Source organism: Aspergillus uvarum (genome assembly GCF_003184745.1).
Source record: "Aspergillus uvarum CBS 121591 unplaced genomic scaffold BO82scaffold_97, whole genome shotgun sequence".
Lineage (NCBI taxonomy): Eukaryota > Fungi > Ascomycota > Eurotiomycetes > Eurotiales > Aspergillaceae > Aspergillus > Aspergillus uvarum.
In genome coordinates, this window is record NW_020291394.1 from 43,862 (window position 1) to 64,525 (window position 20,664).

The 20,664-nt window shown below is 52.4% G+C and overlaps 5 protein-coding genes across 5 annotated transcripts; 1 reads left to right on the top strand and 4 right to left on the bottom strand.

Annotated features, from left to right (window-relative positions):
- The first annotated feature begins 8 nt into the window (after positions 1-8).
- Positions 9-1,272, top strand: BO82DRAFT_348053 (ribosylnicotinamide kinase). The gene is made up of 2 exons (XM_025633815.1): positions 9-261; positions 343-1,272. Exons 1-2 carry the CDS (start codon positions 86-88, stop codon positions 1,211-1,213), a joined length of 1,047 nt encoding a protein of 348 aa, XP_025486211.1. The 5' UTR covers positions 9-85; the 3' UTR covers positions 1,214-1,272.
- Positions 1,273-1,330: 58 nt separating this feature from the next.
- On the bottom strand, positions 1,331-4,623 carry BO82DRAFT_436969 (uncharacterized protein; the record flags this gene model as incomplete). The annotated part of the gene is made up of 2 exons (XM_025641155.1): positions 1,331-4,402; positions 4,495-4,623. 2 exons carry the CDS (start codon positions 4,621-4,623, stop codon positions 1,331-1,333), a joined length of 3,201 nt encoding a protein of 1,066 aa, XP_025486212.1.
- A 722-nt stretch (positions 4,624-5,345) lies between these two features.
- On the bottom strand, positions 5,346-7,376 carry vosA (the record flags this gene model as incomplete). The annotated part of the gene is made up of 10 exons (XM_025631942.1): positions 5,346-5,624; positions 5,695-5,817; positions 5,930-6,260; positions 6,330-6,438; positions 6,500-6,546; positions 6,662-6,746; positions 6,807-6,952; positions 7,017-7,086; positions 7,159-7,226; positions 7,327-7,376. The coding sequence occupies 10 exons, from the start codon at positions 7,374-7,376 to the stop codon at positions 5,346-5,348; spliced, it is 1,308 nt and encodes a 435-aa protein (XP_025486213.1).
- Positions 7,377-15,361: 7,985 nt separating this feature from the next.
- Positions 15,362-16,239, bottom strand: BO82DRAFT_219120 (uncharacterized protein). The gene has a single exon (XM_025630766.1). It carries the CDS (start codon positions 15,948-15,950, stop codon positions 15,399-15,401), a length of 552 nt encoding a protein of 183 aa, XP_025486214.1. The 5' UTR covers positions 15,951-16,239; the 3' UTR covers positions 15,362-15,398.
- A 28-nt stretch (positions 16,240-16,267) lies between these two features.
- BO82DRAFT_219000 (putative histone acetyltransferase) lies at positions 16,268-20,193 on the bottom strand. Its single transcript, XM_025630764.1, has 4 exons — positions 19,556-20,193; positions 19,401-19,480; positions 19,276-19,323; positions 16,268-19,218 (listed from the first exon to the last, which is right to left on the bottom strand). Exons 1-4 carry the CDS (start codon positions 20,059-20,061, stop codon positions 16,586-16,588), a joined length of 3,267 nt encoding a protein of 1,088 aa, XP_025486215.1. The 5' UTR covers positions 20,062-20,193; the 3' UTR covers positions 16,268-16,585.
- Positions 20,194-20,664: the final 471 nt, after the last annotated feature.

The following is a 20,664-nucleotide window of genomic DNA, read 5'->3' on the forward strand; positions in this document are numbered from 1 at the left end:
CGATCAACCTGCTAAGCACCCTCCCTACCTACCCCTCTTCCCTCTTCCCAAGCTCTCTGCATAAGCACCATCAACACAAACAAAAATGCCACTGCCACCCACCACCCAACCCACAAAAATAATAGCCCTCTCCGGCCCCTCCAGCAGCGGCAAAACCACCCTCGCCCGCCTCCTGCACCGCATCTTCACCCTCCCTTCCGATGACCCGAAAATCCACTCCCTCCTCATCCACGAAGATGACTTCTACCACCCGGACGATAAGTGCGTGGTCAGCCCCCACCCCCCAAAATCTCCCCCCACAGGCTAACCCTTGAACCCTATGGGGTCCCCCCCCCCAAAAAGAATCCCTCAAACAACCCTCCCAACCGGCACCGTCCTCCAAAACTGGGACACGGCCGGCGCCCTCGACCTCGCCTTCCTGGCGGCTTCGCTGAGCTACGTCCGGACGCACGGGCGGCTGCCGCCCCGGCTGCGGTCGAAGGAGGATCAGAATGATAGCCAGCCGGTGGATTCTCCAGGCACAGGCACAGGCACAGGCACAGGAGCCGGGGTGGTGGCGGAGGGGGTGGTGGAGGAGTTGCAGAGACGGGTGCGGCAGCGGCTTGTCCGGCTACAAGCCGGGGCGAGGACGGTCGCGTTCGTGGAAGGGTTTTTGCTCTTCGCGCCACCGGCAGCGCCAGCTGGCCTAACTCCGACGATGGCGGCGGCGCAGCACCCGCTGCGGGAGGTCCATGAGCGGATGGATGGACGTTTGTTTTTGCCGGCGGCGTATGATAAGGTCAAGGAGCGGCGGGAGAGGAGGTCGGGGTATGTGACTATCGGGGCGGCGCCGGTGCCGGTGGCTTCTTCTTCGGAGGGGCAACAGAGTGGCGGGGACTCGGCGAAAGACGACAGGATCGACCTGGAGGCGGAGGATGATCGGCCGCCGCAGAATTTCTGGACTGACCCCCCCGGCTATGTCGATGATATCGTGTGGCCCAATTATGTCAAGGACCATGCGTGGTTGTTGCTACCGGAGGAGGAGACGGAGGACGAGGACCGCTTGCTCAAGGAGTCGGATCCCCAGGTGCTGGTCAGGCTCGTGGGTCAGGGAACTCGCGTGCGAGAACATGCCGGGGTCACGGTGGCTCCGGGCCGTGGGGATAAACCCATCACGGAGCTCTTGACTTGGGCGGTCGAGGAAGTGTTGAAGCACCTAGAGGAAACGGTTTAGACCACAAGCAGAGCCCATGACCAGACCATTGTAAATATTCTACCTAGACTAGACTAGAGACCTAATTGGTATCTGCTTGATACAGGTTCTGCTTCTCTCAATCTCAGCACAAATCCCTCACACTTGGTCACCATTGGGAACAATCGGCCCACGCCAACCCAGCCAGTAATCCACCTGGTCCCGGAATGAGCGGGTTTGGTGTGGATGGTGTGGCTGCTGCTTCTCTCCGACGTCGTCTGCTCCACTTCCCAGCTCCTCCAATTCGACCTCTGCAGCAACAGGCTCCTGCTCAGTCGGCTCCTCCGACAAATTGCCATCCCCTTCGACTGACTCAGTATTGTTCAGCTGGAACATCTGCTGAGAGTGGTTCTCATTTGCCCCCACAGAGCTCACCTCGCTAGTCAAATCAATGCCCGTTTCATTCATGATGGCAGGTGGTTGCGAAGAGCCTCGGAATGAACGACTGAGAGCGTTGGCGTATGTGTTGTCAGAGGCAAAAATGCCACCCACAGCAACCCCCAGGCAAAACACCACAACAAGGCCCTTCGTTGCAAGACTCGCGTGCTTTCCATTCTGACCAGCTATCGCATCTTCGCCACGTTGTATTATCTCCTCACCATCCACATCACTAGCTGCACCACGGGCTTCTTCACCGACGCCCATGACTTCTCCTGTCGTCATTCGGGAGGCCCCTTCGCCAATGTTCGCTACATCTTCCGTTTTCCCCACTGGAGAAGCATCTGCAGTGCCAGACTCTTCAAACTGCGATAAATGCCCCAGCGGCTGCTCCTGTGTCTGCAAGCCAGCCTCGGAATCTTCAGGCGTCATCTTACTGGGAGACTCTCCAGGATGGTGATTCGCTGCACTTTTAGCAGGGGATTCATCGCCTTGGAGGTGAGTGTATCTGAGATAATGCTTAGCACGATCATTCGAACCAGATGGTCCAGGGTAGACTCTAGGAAGCCAGCTGCTTGCTTTCTTGTTGTCGTTGTGGGAGAGCTTGACCGTCCAGCTTATACAGAGCATCTCGTAGTTCTTCGGGTTGCAAATGATTTGTAGGGTTGAGGTACCCAAAGGCGTGTCATGTTCCGGTGCGATCTGAACTACCTGTAGCCCTGTCTTTCGAGTGTCAAGTTCGGTTCGAAAGAAGCCTTCTGGCCCACCATCTATCGATAGTAGAACACAGCATCTCTCAGCACAGAAGCAACGATTGTGGAGCTTCACCGAGCAGAATGCCTGGTATCGAATGCAAATAGCATTCTGCTGGTCTTTAGTGCCCTCTGCGGTGCCAGAGCAAGGCATAATCTCCGCTTTGATCTCTTGGTCCACAGTGAAACCTTTGATAATCCCGTAGAAGTTCTGATTACACCGGCGAAGAGGTATCATCAGGTCTCCACAATAGACCAACTCGGCCAGAAAGCAATTCTCCACCATCTTATATCGTCCCAGGTCCGTGACTCGAAATTCAAGACCGTGGTCTGCCGGAATCTGAAAGAGCAGAACCCCTATTTCCCCATTTTTCAGCCTAGGCAACCCCGGAATAATCAGATAGCTCCAGCCACTTGGCGTCCCTTTCTGAAGTTTGACGGTCAAGGTGAGAACCATCTTGTATGGCACCGGTGTTATGTTGGGAGGGCTTTTGACAAACAAAATATCATTGATGAGAGTCAGTTCCGGGTCACCAAATACCTCCGGCTGGGGTAATTTGGGTTGTTTTTCAGAGTCAATGGTTGGATGCTCCGGGATGGTAGGCTCTGGGGATCCAGGCTTGACAGAGGTCGAGCTTGTGACGGGACTTTGGGCTTCTGTGGTCACCCCATCGTGTTCAGAACTTGTGAGTGGAAGGCGAGATTCTTTGGGGGTTTCGTCACTGTGCAAAGATTCGTGCATCGATTCAATGTCCGCAGCTCCGTCTGTGCTACCGAACAGTGACCGTTGCTTATCTTTGAGGGGAGTAGTTGGAGCTGCTTGACTACATATATGCTCTGGAACTGTTTCCATGGGTGGAAGGTGGCTATCGACACGGACTTTCTGATGCCTCCAGGACTCGTGCTCCCAAAGGGACTTTTCTAGAACTTCGATGTCTCTTGCTGTGAATATCGAGTGATTACTAGAGTCTGGTTGCTTATCCGTAGGCAGAGCGTTATTGACAGCTGCTTCTTCGATGTCTTTTGCCGGCGAGATCGAGTCATTGCTAGAGTCCGGTTGCTTGTCCGTAGGCAGAGCATTGCTGACAACTGCTTCTTCAAGATCTTCTACCGGGAAGATTGAGCCATTACCAGAGTCCAGTTTGTTATCCGTAGGCAACACGGTATTTTCAGCTACTTCCTCGCGATCAATAAGAGTGGCCGTGGTGTTTGAAAGGTCATTCTCCGCAACCTCGATGTAGCTCGAAGCACACAGGCCAGCATCGGATGATGTATCTGAGAGCACCGGTTCGACTGGCTTCTCAATCTTTGGTGTGGATCTAGAGCTTCGACTCGAATGAGTGGAGCAATAGCTTGTGGAGAGCTTGCCTCTCGACCTCTGCATCTTTTCGGCAAGCGGACTTCTCGCCAGGCTTTTGTGTCTGCGAGCAAGACCGGTAGAAGCAACACTGTGCGAGGTGTCCCCGCGTCCCACTGCCTTGTCATTCGGATTTTCACTCTCCGTGTCTGATGCCGAACTCGGGAGACACGCATCCGCAGCGCTTCGCTTCCCCAGGTTCTGGCCGCTGTTCCGGTCCTCAGATCGAGCGAGGTTTAGACGTATGGGCGGCGATTCGAGTGGGGGAGTGATACGAGATGCATGTCGTGGGCGTGCTTCTTGAAAGCTCGTGGTCCTCAGACGTGTAACTCGGAGTCTTTCTAAACGTGGGCTGTCTGCACCAAAACAAGATCTGGACCCCCAAACCTGATCGTTGCTAGGTGACCCAACGTCCTTTGGAGCGCCGACGTCGCTGACCTCATGCCCCGCGTTGAATACAGACGATTTTCCCGAGTCAAGCTTAGTTTCCTCTCCATTATCTTCATTCTCAGTCACCGATGATGAGAAAGCAAATAGGGGACTGGGAGGACGATATTCATATCTTGACTGATCGCTCGAACCGAAATGACGGGAATGGACGCGGTTTACAGAAGTGCTGATGAGGGAGATGCCCGAGTGCTTGGTGCTCAGAAGCTGAACCTGCGTGTTGGGAAGACACTGGACCTGTGTGCTCATATATCCGGTTGCTTGAATCAGCGGCAGACCCTTCAAGGCCCCGAGCACGCTCAAAGAATGAGGTGGGTGAAATTGCTTACCTCCAGCGAGATTCTTACGGCGACTGGATCATCGAAATTGCCCGACCATGTATTTCGTATTTCCAGGTTAGAAATCTCAGGCGGACTTGGACGTGATCCGACTAGTGCTTTTTCCAGATGTCCCGCCATGCTGTCCGAACCGGAAGCCGTGGTGAGCAGCAGGGCTTTGTCGAGGGGAAAGTCACAAGAGGGTGGGACGAAGGAGGAAGACGATCTTCAGTGAAAGATAGAAAGAGGGAACGAAAAGGGAAGGGAAAGGGGAGGAAAGAACACAAATGGTCGAGGCGATGCCCGGTGACCGAGGATGAATGCAGTGAGTGAGTGAGTCCAAGTTAAGGAAGTTGACGGTTTGAATGAATTGTAATCCTGCCAGAAACGGCAACCCCAACACAAACCGTGGACCCCAGATTACCTCCTAACCAGCTTCTAATTACTTCGTATGCAAAGACGTCTGATTACTGACAGTACCAAACCGCCTAACTTCCATTTCATGAGCAAGGAGCGAGCAGCAAAGCAAGAAGGCCGGCTGCCCACCGCAGGCCATAATACTCCAGGTCTCAAAAATAATAATATATACAGCGAAGTCAGTAATACCCTCCTTCGTAACCGTCATCCTGGAAACAAGAGAAGCAAAAAGCAAGAGACGTAGCAATAAAATCCCTGGTGACCCATTTTAAATCCCCAGGCGCCATGTATCCCCAAGTGCCGCCGATTTCAGTCCCATAAAGTAACACCGACCGAACTGTCTATCCAAGTAACCCATAGCAAACAATGAACAGCAAGAAACCAAAAGCAAAAGAGAAGAAAGAAACCGTCAATATCAGAACACATACATCTGGGCGTTAATTCGCTTATCGGGGGGTGCCATTCGCCGAACCAGGGTGGTCGAAAGGGGCCTGGCCAGGCGCGGAACCGTATCGCTCCGCCTCGTTCGTACCCATAGGCTGAGATGGTAGGATCGGTGTAGCCGCTTGAGACGATTGATCAAAGTAACCTCGGGCCGTCGCACCGTTCGCCCCCTGAGGAAAGTTGCGGTTTCGTTGCAGAGGAGGGAGAATCGTTGAGCTGGTCTGATATTGCTGGGATCGAGGATAACCTTGAGACATCATCGCCCCTGTTGCATCCGCTGTCTATCGAAAAATGGTTTGTTCTTAGTCTATCGTCGTGAATAGATGAACGATGGGAATAAGAAGTCCGTACCGGAGTGCCAGGCTGATTTACCATCCCAAGAGACTGCATCGTCGCCTGTTGACTCGATCGACCGTGAACACTTGGATCCTGCATCTGGGGTACCTGAGCGGAAGCCGGAATTCCGTAACTCATCTGTTCCGGAGTCAGCTTTAGCAAGAATTAGCTACGGTCTTTCAAAGGACACTCGGGTAGCGTTGTTGAGAGCGACTAAGTGACCGCCAAAAGAAGAGACAGGCCGACATACCGTATAGTCCGGAACTCCCGTGTGCCCCGTCGGATAACCCTGCATCATAGAAGCCGGATAGCCACCCGCTTGATTGTATATTGCAGTCTGAGGGTAAGCATCCATCTGGCGAAGTCGGCCATCTGCATCATAGACACCTCTGGTGCCCATGTCAATCGATGACATCCGTGCTCGCTTGGTTGGATGCGCCGCTCCGTAGTACGACGCATAGTCTCTGCCTGCTGCTTGAGGGTACCCGCTGAATGCGTTACTCGACATCTGAATTGACGAGCGATCTGGCGATCGTGGAAGCGGCTGAGGATAGTCCTCCGGTCGTGGGGGTGGCCGTTTTCTGTGTCCCAAGTCAGCCATGCCGCTAGCGCCACCCCAGCCCATACTGTGAACTCCGTGGTCTACCTACATCAGCGTCCGCGGTTCTTTTCTAATCCTCAATTTTACTCCTTGGTCTGCAAACGATCGAGACAGAAAGGTCGATTCTCCCATTCCAGGGAAGCTCTTTGGAGGGTAAACTGCATCCAATAAGCATTTGATCTCGGGCTGTGCAACGGTCCAATAATGAAGCATACTCACCAGTGAAGCGGTCCGTGATGATGGATTTCAGGTAGGTTACATCGTCCCTGTAGACGAATGTCAGCACAAGCTCTCAACGTCCATCCTTTCCTTTCTCGTTCTCCATATGGAGGCCCACAAAGGCCCCCGAAATTCCCACCCCGGCCACTTGGAGAGCCTTACTTGCGCATTTCGAAAAGAGTGAATTTGAGTCGAAAGTCGCCCTCGATCTTCACGGACAAGTCTCCCCAAACGAAGAACCCTCCATCTAGATAACAGCGCGTCAGTACACGGCGCATGTCTGCCAACACTCCCGGGCCTCCCTTACCGCTGTTGTCCACATCCTTCAACCGGTGAAGCGAGGAGACCAGTGTACCAGTTAGTGCGGTGGATGGTGCCACGGGAACAGGATTGTCTTCGGAAGCATCGTAGAGGCTGCAGCACATAAAATAATAGGGACTCTGGAGATAGTGTCTACTCGCGCCTATTAGCAATGTGAAAGCCGAGGGCACGAGGGCTCGAGGTTGCGGTCACATACTGCGCGAGATAAGTCCCCTCCTCTCTCACACGAATCTGCACGATTGGAGGCGGATCAACTGGCTTGCGTTCTGTCCAGGCAAGGCGATCCTCAAGTCAACGGCTGCTCGTCCATGGGACCAAGTTTCCTGGCTGCGACGTACCTTTCTCCTTCCCACCAGCCACGCGCGCCCGGGTGGGCTGCTGGCGAACGATCAAGTCGAAGTCCGCGCTGGAGGTGAGCATCGTCAGCGAGAAGCCCTGGATCACAGAGTAAGAGTTGAGCAGCCAGCTTTGAGACGACCAAGAGCTGGGGGAGCGACGGCACAAACCTCTGAGAATCGCGGGCCAGGGAAGCGTCCGAAAACGTCGACGCACTCATCAAGGCGAGATATGGGGGAGATAGCACAGATAGCACCAAATTGAAAGGGAGCCAAGGGATCCAAGTCGGAGATCCGTCAGGAAACGAGCAGTGAACCACGTCTGAATAACAGCAGGATACCCAGGGGAATAGCTTGATATGATGGATGAAGAGAGACAGAAGGTGAACCGGTGGTTTTACAAGGAAGAAAAAACGGACAGGCCGGGGGCTTCCACTCTGGAACCTGGCTGCGGAACAAGGTGTGGTTCGGAAAAGCACCAGAATGAAATGAATGATACCTACCCTCGTCACTTTTGCAGGTGATGGATGGGTGGTGGGTGGGGGGTGGGTAAGAGAGTGGTCTGAGGAGGGGAATTGAAGTTGGTTAAAGGATGGGACAGCACAGTGTATGACCGATAGAATGGGAAGGTGGGATAGTGAGAATTGTAGTCAGTAAGTTAGTAAGGGTAAGGCCAGGTGAGTTTAGGCCCGTTGCAGCTGAACAAGAGCTGTTCTTGACCTCTTGGACCCAAGTACCGGAGTGGAGACAGGGTGGGAATTGCTGGTAGTTCAGCTGCCAGTTGCGGGATTGGTAACAGCTTTCGGGGAGGGGGAGGGTCGTTCTTGAGGTAGTGATAATTAGTGGTAGCGTAGTAAACTTTAGAGCTTCGATGAATTTGGGGTTGGGCGTTGTGGTGATGAATGGATTGATAGGTAGTAAAGAATGGTAGGGACCGTTTGAAAACAGACGGCTTCGGTGGTAGCGGTAGCAGTAATAGTAGTGTGCGTTTTTTTTTTTTTTTTTTTTTTTTTTTTTTTTTTTTTTTTTTTTTTTTCTTTTGGCGAGTGAGTGAGTGAGTGGTTGAGTGAGCGGGCTCGACCTTTGGTTAAGGTGGAAAGGTGGAAGAGTGGATGACTTTGACTTGGGTCTTTGGTGGTTTTGGTGGTTACGAAAACGGCGCCGAGGGAAGGAAAAAGATGGATGGTGTCGTCAGAATGCAAGCGGCAAGAGCCAGCCGAGCACGGTTCCAGACAAACCTTAACTGCCCAAGAAGAAAAAGAAGCAGCAGAAGAATGCACCAAAGCTGCAGCAGAACCTGTAGTTGTACTGTACCTTAACCAGCAGTAGTAGCAGCAAGCAGCAGTAGCAGCAGCAGCTAAGTCAGCCCTGGCGATCTTCGTGTCTCTCTTTCTCTCTCACACTCTCAGCCTTTGTGAACAATCACTGGCAGACGGACAGGATGGCTGAGTAGTTGGATGGCTGGATTGTTTGCACTGTTGGTCTGACCGATCGATCTTTTAACTTCTTCCGCTTCTTCTTGTTCCGGTTGATGATGTCGATATTCAATTGTTCTGGAGTTGACTTCCGGACCTTTTTTTCGATGGGGTTTCTCCTTCTCCCTTCTCCTTCCTTTTGATTTCTTGTCTTCTCTTTTCTTTTTCCTTTTGTCTTTTTTCTCTTTCAAATCCGATTTTCAAATTCGGACCGACAGAGTAATTTCTTCACCAATGACGAAATATCGATTATCGATTTCCGTCTTAAATCTGCTCCCAATCTCTGTGTCTCTGTCACGAAATTCTGCCCGAAATCAAATCGGAGCTTTGCGACCGAGCAATATCTGGTTCATCCAATCCACACCAGGTCTAGATGGTTTCCCAAATCAAATAATAATAAGGGAATATGTTGGTGTGATTAATAGAAAATCCGATCAACCCGATCCAGAAACCACCACACACAGACAGCCGACACACAGACAAACCCACGCTCGGTCAAAGACGAACACAACGCTAATCACTGGGGCCCCCCCGCACGTCTTTCTGAAATTTTTTGGCCAAAGTCAAAAATAGATCGAAATGAAGCAATAGGAAGCGAGAACAGCGACCTTGACAAGAGGAAGGAGTAAGTGTGGCGGGATTGAAACGCCGCCTAGTGATCAGACTGTAGCTGAACGATGGGTCAGCCCGAGTCGCCTCCGACTGTCTTCTGACGCACAAACAAACTGCTTCTTTCCTAGAAAAAAAACCAAACAATAAAAAAATGCGGGTAAGTGTGTCAGGAAATTAGATGGGTAAGAAAAAGGTGAGCCTAGGGTAGAGATTTACTGGGACGACCAAAGAAAAAAAATAAAAGGGAAGAGGGAAACGTTCGGCGCCAGCTGAGCCAGACAATCGGCCCAGTGGAGCAGTTCCAGACAAATGAGCAACAACCGACCACTCTGCGGTCGTCGAATAATGGGATCGTTCCCAGTCGTTAGATAGACGACCACGGTTAGGAAAGCGGGCTAAGGTGCGTATCAGTCTTGACGATCCGACAGGAACCGCAGCGACATAGGGATGATGCGCACATTGGCAGGTTCCGACGCAAGTGTGCTGCAGGAGGGGCGCAGCCCCAAAGTCAGATCAAACAGACGCCAAAAGTCAACCTCGTCTAGGCCAGACGGACTGACGACGGACTGATCGAGCTAAGCTTGAAATCCACCGCGTCTGCGGCACACGACCATTCGCTTCCCCGAGCTCGAACCCCAGCCCACAGGCGCAACGGTTTGGCCCTCGTGCACGCGGAGATGGAGCCGGTTATGCAGGTGATGGAGGACCCGTATCTAGGCGCCACACGCAGGGTCTTCGACTTCTAGAATTGGCGCCAACAAACTGTTCGATGCTGGTCGGTGCGCGCGTTTAAGCATTCCAGTCCGCGGACCAGTCCCCATGTAACTGTCTGTATTGATTGGATCGTTATCGCCGTAATCGATAGCGGAGAAAGGAGGTCATCTGTAGATAGCAAAGAACCACACGCATGCATGCACACACACAGCCACGCCTACACCCACACGGGAGCGCACTGGGAATTCGGCTTGTACTGGATCGATTGCGCTGCACCCTCACGATCCTAATCGGAGAAAGAGTCAGTGAGGCCAGAGTACATCACACAAAGGAATTCGTATCAACAATCATCCATCCCCGTCACAAGGACACGAACCTTGAGTTAAGAGCTCCTTATGTCATCCACCGGGATCCGTGTTCTTGACAAAGAAGGATCCAAGGGCGAGAGGACGGGGCAGCGCGAGGGGTCCAGGGCCCTGGAGGCCCACTCGGAGCTATCCTGGCGCGAACACACTCTTTGTTTTGCTGCGCGAAACGGCCTTTGGCGAAATTGACTGCCTTCTTTCGTTCTGCTGACTTCGTTCCTGCGACGCGCGCGCACTCAGGGTGCGAGCAGTTCTTGATTCGGTCGCAACCAACTGGTGCTTTGGATCTGGTGGGCAACGACAACCCGAGTCGGTGTCACGAGGTACGATCCCCTGCCGTTCGGTCTTCCCCTTCGCCAAAGCCTGCAGCCAATTCCCAATCGAAATCCACACCCCTCGGGGATATTCTTCGCAACTTCTCGAGCCCTCGTACTTTTTGTACCACCGCGCGATCTACCTTTTCGGAGACAGGTGTATCAATCGCCTGCGACGTTGCTTCTACCTCAGTACGGTAGTAGTTTCCCTCAAGAAAATGCGGCCTTGGGTTGAGGAGAAGGAACAACCACTTTGTCCAGGATCAAACGGAGTGGACAAGGCGGAGGAGGAGGCTTGGACGACAGAGGCCAGTGATCGCAGCCACCATAAGGAGAGGAAACAAAAAAGAATAGAATAGCAGTGGGTGTGGGCCTCTTTTCAACGTGCAGCCGTGGGGAACAACTGATCAGGCTGGAAAGTCAGCTTGCTTAGCTCGCTGCACTCTAGGATTCTAGCTCGATGGATGCATCACATTGCCTGGATTTGACACGCAGCTCGCAGACGGTGCGTCTCCCCACAGGCTCCTTCGCCCCCCCTCCCCCCTCCCTCACCCCATCGAGAAGACTATTCCATCTGGTGGGAAATATTATTAAGTCCTCGGATATCGGAACACCTTCTGCACTGGCCAAAGAGTTGCTGAAGCAATGTCGACAAAGTAAGCATGATCATCCCAAGTAATGTACCGAGGACGGTACCTTCGTTCTGACCCAGATGAGATTCAGCAGCCCTGAAGAGCTAACCTTACTTAAATAGTTGTTGACCATCTGGTTGGACTACGCTTCCTCTCGCCGTGCATAATCTGAGGGTTGTTTGGTTCACGCTGTGTAAGAGCGCGGCTGACAATTACGCTTCTTCTCCTCCCTCGGTCCATACAGCGTATCTTTTTCTGGTTTGCCTCCCCCCCCCTTTGTTCGTCTGGGCCTGTTCGGTTTATTGTTTTTCTTTTTTTTCCTTGGCCTCTTCTGTTCTTCCCCTGTCCGTGAGCCACTCATCTCAGATGCACTGCATTCCGAGACGCATACGGATCCTGGAACATAATAAATGGCTGTGGCAGCTGCATCTAGCCGCATCAACTGCGGAGCTACTGGCTCCCAGAAGTCCGCGACCGGATGTCCTGCAAGCTTGGAAGGGACGGCTTCCAGGGCAACAGAACCGTTAATTTCCAGAGGAACAGGTTTGATCCATCTTATCCAGCCGTGGGAAGAAAGGTCTGTCGTCATCGTGCCGAAGGATTGGCGCAAGCATGGCGCACAAACTCGGAAACCTCATCGGAAGATTGACAGCGTAGAATGGATTAGCGAAAAAGCAAGCGACCGAAGATTGGCACGGCTTATGCAAGGGTGAAAGAGGCCAATGCCCAGGCCTTTACGATCTGGGTCGGATGCCCGGAGGCGACGGGCCATTCGATCACTGTGCCTGCAAACCCCGAAAAAAAAAAGCAAAATCTGGAGAAAGGAGGGGGAGAGGAGTGGGTGTGCGAACGAGAGGCGACAAAAAAAATCACACGACGGACTCAGATAAGGGTTGGGGTCAAAAACTGATACGGTTCGGATTCGGAAAGCATCATGCAAGCAAGAACAAGTGAATTATCCGAGGGAAGAGAGAGAGAGAGAGAGAGAGAGAGAGAGAGAGAGAGAGAGAGAGAGAGAGAAAGAGAGGGAAAACAAGACCAGATTCGTGTAACGGGTTAGAATTGAGCCAGCATCACTCCAATCCAGGACTGGACCGTATGGTCGGGGTTTGAAGAAGGGCTTGTGGTCGACGCCATACGGGGAGGGAACCTGTCAGCAAGTCTCCGACTGCGATGCTTCTCCAACAATTATATTCTCCTACGGAGGACTTCAGAAGAAGCTCCGTTTGGTCAATGAAGCCACGTTGTGACGGAGCCAGTAGTGGACGGGGTTAATCGTCTCTAAAGGGGACTAAGGGGATCCGAGTGACCTCGATCGAGATCTATCCCCTGTTCTTATTGTTGTTGGATATTATTGAGTTCGTATTGCTGGTCAATTGAATTGAGACCAGACCAGGCCAGCCGTACGCCAGGCGAACAATCACAATACCGGCAGAAAAAAAGCCACACGCACACAGAGGAGAAACACGACAAACATCCACAGTGGGCTAACTTATGGGGCTGTTATGGGGATTCAACTTCCCTCCGCTGCAATTGGCTCCCACTCCACTTCCACAGCGATCTGGTTGAACTTTGCCAAACGAAGGTGGTCAAGTCTTTGAGTCAGGGTGGAGAGAAGACCAAGAAAAGGACTGACAGCAGCATATGAGGGATGGGATGGGAGAGGTGTGTGGCTCTTTTCTTGATTTCCCTTTCGCAAGACAAGTTTTGAAGTTGGACGGACGTGCTTGTCTTGGTCGTCCACACTGCTGAACACTCTGCCACAGGGAATTTCTTCCCACCGCCCCCTTCCCTCTTTCGTCGATGTACATCTGCTTCAAGGTGGGGCTGGAGGGGGATTGGCAAGGGAGGGATGGAAAAATAAATGCACGATGAAGTGTTCGGTTGCCTTTTCGGGGCCAGAACAAGTTAAGGAACTCTCGCACGGGGACGCGAAACCGTTCCCGGGTATTGTTGACAGGCGGACCGTCAACCATCCCCAGTGTGAACCAGACTTTGCCCAAGCGCTTAATCTACGCTACCGTTATGCTTATTCCGGCCCTGCGATCACCGCCCTGATCTCTCCTTCCTCTGAACCATGGATGTTCAACACTTTGGTTTCGTGGTTTTTTGTGCCCCCCTGGCAGGTCGGTCCCGCTGAGGATTTTGGTTGAGGAAGATCAATTGACTAGCTTGATCCGACTCTCCTTCATGACAATTGCGTGGTCGAACAAGAAGAGCAGCAAGAACGTCATCATCAAGACAAACACTCGCGATGGCAGAATCTCCTCAGAAGCTCACGAATTACGATACCCCAGACCTATCAGATGGCCCAGGCCGGTCGAAGTCCAACTCCTACCCTTATTAGGGAAGTGGACAACGAAAAAGGTTTGACCTGACTGACAGATCATCTCGGGAAACCGAGATATCATGCCAGCTAAGACGCCTCTCACAGCAGCGATCGAATGATTTATCATCGAGACGTGGGGGGTTCGAGACTTCTGTCCAAAGTACGGAGGGCGGACTCTGCTTCTTTCTCCCCTTTTCTGCCTTTTTACCTTTTTTCCCCTCTCGATCTCTTTCTTCCGTAGCGATCATCCTATTCCTCTTTGGTTGAGCTCACATGGCTCTTCACCCTCTTTCGGGAAGGATTCTTCCTTCACATCCTCAATAGGAGAGGAATGTCAGGCTGCAGAACCAGTCAATTCACCGCCACAATCAAATATCCCAACGATCATTATTGTCTCCACGTCCGCCACACTTCCAGACAATCTCTCAATTAGCTCCTGCACTTGTGAACAGGTAGGGCGGGGTTTGAGGCCTCCTACTTTATCTGGGCAATGCAGTAGCCCCGAGCTCCATGGCTCCCAAGCGTCGACATCATCGCACAGCTCTCCCGCTTATATGCAGCAGACACTATCGACGCCGTGCGGAAATCACGTGGCATCGGTAGTTGGAATAATAACACTCGTTATTATTGCAGGTCTCACGGATGCTTGACGAAAGTACTGTACGCCGCATTGCCACCTCAGCCGGCCTTATTCGGGCGCATGAAGTGCATTGGCGAGACTGTTTATTTTTTCCCTAGTCGAAATCCGGGCCTTGCACCTCGGCTACTCGACCTGGCTTTTTCTGCACCGTACTTGAATAGTCAAGTCTTGGTGGTCCCACTCCAAAACTGCGTGCGCCCTACCAAACAAGAAGATGAATCAACTCGTACAACCCGCTTGAGCAACCGTAGTTGAGCACCAAACTCCCAGCGAAACGTCGAATCATGCTTGGGTGTTCACCCAGGGTAGGTAGTGTAGATAAGATCGCAGAGAGGGGAGGGAATGTTGGGAGGGAGGGGAGGCCGATCGGAAAAGAGTCCCTTCGCTTAATCAGATAGTTCTTGTGGCGACACCTACACTCCGGTAAGTAGATTAACACCCCCATCCATCGATCATCCGAAGCATCAAGACTAGCTAGAGCCAGCTAGTTAAATCATGGCAAATGAATCACGTCCCAGCTATTTCTCTGCCCAACTCAAACTTACTTGCGGCATATATACAGTACCGTACCCAATGCACGCACAGTACAGCACAACATCGTGCACCATTGTCCAGACCTTTTCATAAGCACAGTACTTCGTAGAGTACATACACTACATCCAACTATCACCCACCCCCCACCCCCCAAATCAAAATCCACCATGCATGCACCATCCCAATTCCTGGATTTGGTCCCCGGTCCCCTTCGGGGCATGCGCGGCCGAACTCTATTCTACTTCAGTGTTTTCCGCACCCTCGAATCATGCATTCGCATTCGTGAAGGAAGGAAAAGTATGTCGGTCAGGCCATTCCGCCGGCATTGGATCTTATTGCCTTTAAAAGGTAGTTTACGTTAATTCTTAGGGATTAGGGTACTAGCACTGTAGGTCCGCCCAGCAAATCATCATCTCACCATCTGACTTACGGGGCTTAGTTACCACCTGATCTCTAACTGACTCGGTAAGAATGTGGGCCGTGAATCTTTGCACAGCGCTACTACTGCTGCTGGAGCTGCTGGCTTCAGTACTTTCTACCCCGGTCGGGGGTAGTCAGGCCTATCCCGTCCGAGAATTCTCCACTCCGACTAGCGAGCAGGCATATCCGGTGAATCCTCCCTTCAGTCTCAGCCATGTAGTCGTAGTCGAGCATACAGAAACTTTCCACACTCTTTTGCGTGGTTCGTCCGCGCCCTTCCCGTCCCCCGGTTCTCTGATGCGGATATTCTGTTCGAGCGCAACTGTCCTTCCAGGCGATGATTCCGGGGTGGGAGCTGATGTGACTCCCTACTCAGATCGAGTATGCCTGTCCGACTAAGAATATAACATAATGCCAGCTGTCGGTCCTGTACACCATCCAAGGCGATAGAGACAGGAAGAGCTGGGAGCGCAAGTGCAAAGAAGTCGGCGTTAGCCGGTGCAGTCTGCAGTACGGCAAGCACCCAGAGCATTAAGTAGTTCAAGTACCAGCATGTTGGGAGCGGCAAGGTTCCAATAATGTGGGATACCCAAGGGATGCTCACATACATACATACATACATACATCCACCCATCCATCCATCCATCCATTGATATGGACAGGGCCACGCAACAACTGCAGAAGACAGCGGAGTTCTTTCGGAATTGAACCCCTTCAGGAGAATACACGGGGATCGGAGCCCTGAGGATTCAGGAACCATAGAGTTATACCGGGTTTGTCTCACAGATGAGCCAGCAGCGTTGCCTTCGCTGGGTGGAGCGCAGAAAGAGACAATCCTAGCGATTCGCAAGCGTCACATTGTCTAGAGATCCCGTGGGACTACAATACATGATAAGTAGAAAGTGACTCAGATGAGAAAAAAAGAGATTCCAGCCTGGAACAAATCCGTTGACCAAAGATCGAGCAATGTATCTGTGGGAGAAGAAGAGAAGAAAAATGAAACAGGCCAATCGCTCAGATGACGGACGACGAACCAATGATAGCAACAGATGCCCAGGCTCAAAGGGAAGATTCAATCGCTAGAAGGCTAAGAGGGACACGTCATCGTAAGAAGACGTCTCTTTCTGTGCACTGACAAGTGAAAATCCAAAAAAAGAAAACTCCGGGTTTTCCAGCCCACGCCGTGCTTGCAAAGTACAAGAAAAGCAGGAAGCCAACAATCCTGATCATGAAAACATACTTCCCCCATGAAGCCGGCGACTAAAATGAAATATCCACTTCCAAAAGAGTAATGCATAATACCGCGAGTCTCTCCCTTCTCCAGGGTAACTGCTCTGAAGTTGACCCGTGAGAATATGCAGTCCACTCGTCAACGTTCATCAAACCAGCAAAGGATTATGACTCCATCACGACATCACCATCTGCATCAACTCCGTTGGCTACTGCTTGCTCTGGCACGCCATTCTCGTGAGCTTTAACACTCTCATTGTCGGCAGGAATGACCATTTCAAGCTGCTCAACCAACGATTTCCGATTCACCGATTTGGTGACTTTGGTTTTCTTTTCGGTGCTTTTACCATTGACCGTCACAGGGGCTTCGAGTTTGGAATTTTCGACGCTTTCGTTGTCCGCACTATTCTGGAATTCCCCGCTGCCGTTCAACGTAGGCGTTGCATCATCACCATCAGTGCGGTCCATTTGGCTTTCAGTCTCCAACGGCATCGCGGTCGGAGACATCTCTTCCAAGTGGCCGGCTGCCATGTTCTCGATCTCCTTGCCTCGTTCATTCTCAGTGCCGTTTGGCTCCACGCTGCCTGGATCGGCAGCGGGTGACTCCATGAGCTTGGCACTCCGGCCGCGGCGGACGCTCATCTGATTCGCACTGGGAGTCATGGATGCCAGCACCGATGATCTGCGAGGAGTGTTGCGACCGCTAGTACGAACGGTAGTCGGGGTCGAAGCCGTCTTGAGGTTCGTCCGACTTCCCCACGGTCGGCCAGGGCGCTTTTTGTAAGATGGAGCCTGAACCGGTGGCCAAATCTCGAATCTCCACGCGGGTATGTCATTAGTGGGATTGGTCTCAGACGCGGTATTGGAGTCTGCGGATGTGATGGGCGGCGGGCGGAAGCCATTGCTGTGGATCAGTGCATCTGTAGAAGGAGGTCCCGCCGGCTCATGCGGAATTTGCTTTGGTTCTGGGTCAACGATCCCATTCATGACTGGAGGAGCTGTGCTGTCTTCCTTTGACAGGTCGATATCAGTGGATAGTGGCTGCTCTTCCTCGTCACCTGATTCTTTGACATCCTCGCTTTCTTCGTCTAACCCTTCACGGGGCGCCACTGCATGCATTGGGGCTCGATCGAATTGTGACTGATTGCTTCGGCCCATGATGTACGGTGTCCACACGAGCGCGTCTGGATTGAGCTGAACATATCCCTTGCTCTCCCAACTTTGAATGCACTCCTCGAAGTATTTGTAGTCAAGGCGCAAAGCGTAAGTCTTGGTCACAGGATCCCTCACAAGAGCACGTAATGCTTCCAAACCTGACACAATGTCATCGGCTGTCATGCCTGTTCGTTCCGAGATCTCCGCGATGCTGAGAGGGGTCTTTTGGCTTCGTAGTAGGTAGGATAAGATGAGCCGCCAGTAGTTCCTGTAGGAGACCAACCCCATATCCGACAGGGGCTTCTCCGGCGACCCTGTCTTTCCTTCAATGCGTGTGAGCAGGTAAGAAAAGTCAATCAGTAGGTTTCCATAACCTTTCCGCTGATGGATGGGTAACGTCAGAATGCACGAGACATTGTTCGCCGAGCTTGGGCGCTTTTCCTTGCTGAAGTACCCAACGAAATGGCATCCCAGGTCGTCGTACTCGGTCATGACATAGAAGAGGAAAGGCTCTACATCATAGTAAAGAGTTTTCGAACCCAGGAACAGCTTTGCAAGCAAGCAGAGGTTCTGGCAGTAGACCGGATTCTTCCGTCCATCTACCTCGAATATTGATATTGACCCTTCCCGGTAGATTTCGTCGCCAGGAGGGTGCTTCGCCGGGCATTTGAGTTTATGCCGCCACGCGACGTAATCGGAGTTCATATACTTCAGGCAGAATTCGCAAATGTAAAGGACTCGGTTGCGGCTATACTCTTCCGGGTAGGGAGCGGCGTACCAGGTCTCAATCTCATAGCCCCCGAAATTAATGTACTTGATCCTAGACGGAGGACCTGAGACCTTCTGTGACGCATGCTGTACGGTTTCACCGCTGGTTTCGGTTTGCATGACTCTTCGTTGCCATTCCTCCTCGGCCTTGTGACGGGCTATTTCGAATTTGTCCCGATCCAGGTTGGTCGGCAACGTCTTTGAAGTATCCGCATCAACTTCGGAAAGAATACCTCCGTAAGGTTTAGACTTTGACTCATCCATCTCGCGGTCGTTGAAAGAGTAAAACGGGGTGTAGTAGGAGGCAGGCGTTATAGGAGCAAAATGAGCTTGAGGCTCGGGAATAGGTGGGGGTGGCTTAGGAGTCCGATGGTTGCGCGTTTGAGATCTGCTGCGAGGATTGAATATTTTGGACAACCTAGACTCATCTAAGCGAAACGCTAGGACAAGACGCCCATATTGCTTCAGCACGACGCGGCAATTTTCCTGTCCACTCTTACGTGTACGCCGAGAGCGCGTTCGAACTGGAGACATGCCATCAACAACCTCGCCCATGTCGCGGGATATTGCCCGATCGGAGCGCAGTGAAGTCTGCCGTTGCCTTTTACGTAGGACAGGCGCATGCTCATCAACCTCCACTGACGCCGAAAGGGCTTTCCTCTTTCGTAGCGATCGAGAGCTGTTTAGGAGTTCATCGTTGACTGTTACTGTGTTGAAGATCGAATGAAAGTCAGAGCCACCTTCGCCAGTATGAGCTGGCAGCAGTTCTTTGCGCATGTTCTTAGCTCGACCCTTACGTTGCACCGGTGCGCTCTCCTTGGGGCTGGACCTCAGCTTCTCCCGGACGCAGGTGGGACATCGCCATGAACTGGGTCCTACCATGATTTAGCACATCGTGAATAAGTGGTTTGATCAGGAATGAGCTCGGGTACCTTCCGCGTCGTCTAACGCACTCTGTTCCCGGGCGCATTGCCGGTGAGCTGTCGGGTTGCCGAGTCAGTAAGGATCGTCCAACAACCGGGACTGGAGAATTTATGGGGCCGCGAAACCAACATACAATGATCGCCACAGACTCCGCAAGTCAAATACTCCTCATACTCTTCACTAGGATCGTTGTCTTCGTCCTGGCCACAGAATCTAGACACAAAACATTTCATATTAGATAACGGTGTTTCAGGGGCACGGGCAGCCAGATTGAGGTTCTAGACTCACATGCAGTTGCCGCGGGCCGTGTTCTCCGCCTCCGCATCCTCATGGTCATTGCTTTCTCCTTCCCATTCATCGTCCGATTCCTGACTGCTTGACGACGAACCCGATGCATCATCTTGTTCTTGCTCGCTGTCGCTGCGATGCTCAGAAGCAGGGTCTTCCTCTGCCTCTGCATCTGCTGGGCCCGAAACCACATCTTCGTTGTCCTCGGCCGGCACTTCCTTGGGTAATTTCACGGCGCCAACCGGCTCAGCATCAAGCGGGGTGCCGTTCACGTCCATCTCAGGATCGGTTTCACCTTCAGCATCCAGTTCTTCGTCAGGGCCAGCTGCCGAAGTGTCCTCAACGGGCTCGCCCGAAAGGGCGCGGTGCACAGCGTCCTGTAACTGTTGGTCCATCTGATAGAAATCTGTGTCCTCCTCCCCTTCAGCATCCTGCTCACTGTCCACCAAATCCGTGGGGGTGTTCTTGTCCAGGTCGTCATCGACCGGCGGCACTATTGCCGGCATGTTGTGTTACAGCGGTTACGACGGTCGCCAGAACCAACGGGTATTGAATTGTCTCGGAAACTTCAAATCGAAAATAGAGGGATCCGTAGCAGGCAGTATGCAGCCCAGCAGTTGAAACTATACAGGCTCCCCGCGAATGTAGACAATCATCTGGCGCCGCAGAAAATGGGCATGGGAAATCATAGAACAAGTTGCCTGGGGCGCCAGCGAATGCGACTTGGAGATCGGCGAGTAAAGGAGTTGCGCTGAGAACCCAAAGTTAACAAGTTGAGCGCAGGCGCAATCAAAACAGCTGTCAGTGGAAGGGAAAGATGGGAGAGGAGCGGGATGGAACAATGGCGGATGGAACGCGTCGAGCGTCAGATACGGGGGAACATACCTCTCCCACGAGCACAGCCAATGTACCTTGAGTCTAACAGCAAGAACCGTAGGAAAGAATCTCAGCAGCTGAAGAAGGCCGTCTACAGGCGACTTCCCGGAATCTACGCATTCGCCCCTTCTGCTTCTCCTGTGCCTGTGAGGTTGAGTGCCGCTGCTGACTCATCCACGGCCGGGTCACCGCCCCGCCTAAACCGCTTTGGGTCATCCGCCAGACTCTCCAGT

Coding starts and splice junctions, on each gene's coding strand:
- BO82DRAFT_348053 (XM_025633815.1), top strand. CDS start 86: ATGCCACTGCCACCCACCACCCAACCCACAAAAATAATAGCCCTCTCC. Junction 262..342: donor TTCTACCACCCGGACGATAA/GTGCGTGGTCAG, acceptor CCCCCCAAAAAG/AATCCCTCAAACAACCCTCC.
- BO82DRAFT_219120 (XM_025630766.1), bottom strand. CDS start 15,950: ATGGTTCCTGAATCCTCAGGGCTCCGATCCCCGTGTATTCTCCTGAAG.
- BO82DRAFT_219000 (XM_025630764.1), bottom strand. CDS start 20,061: ATGCCGGCAATAGTGCCGCCGGTCGATGACGACCTGGACAAGAACACC. Junction 19,481..19,555: donor ACGGCCCGCGGCAACTGCAT/GTGAGTCTAGAA, acceptor TTTTGTGTCTAG/ATTCTGTGGCCAGGACGAAG. Junction 19,219..19,275: donor TGCGTTAGACGACGCGGAAG/GTACCCGAGCTC, acceptor AAATCATGGTAG/GACCCAGTTCATGGCGATGT.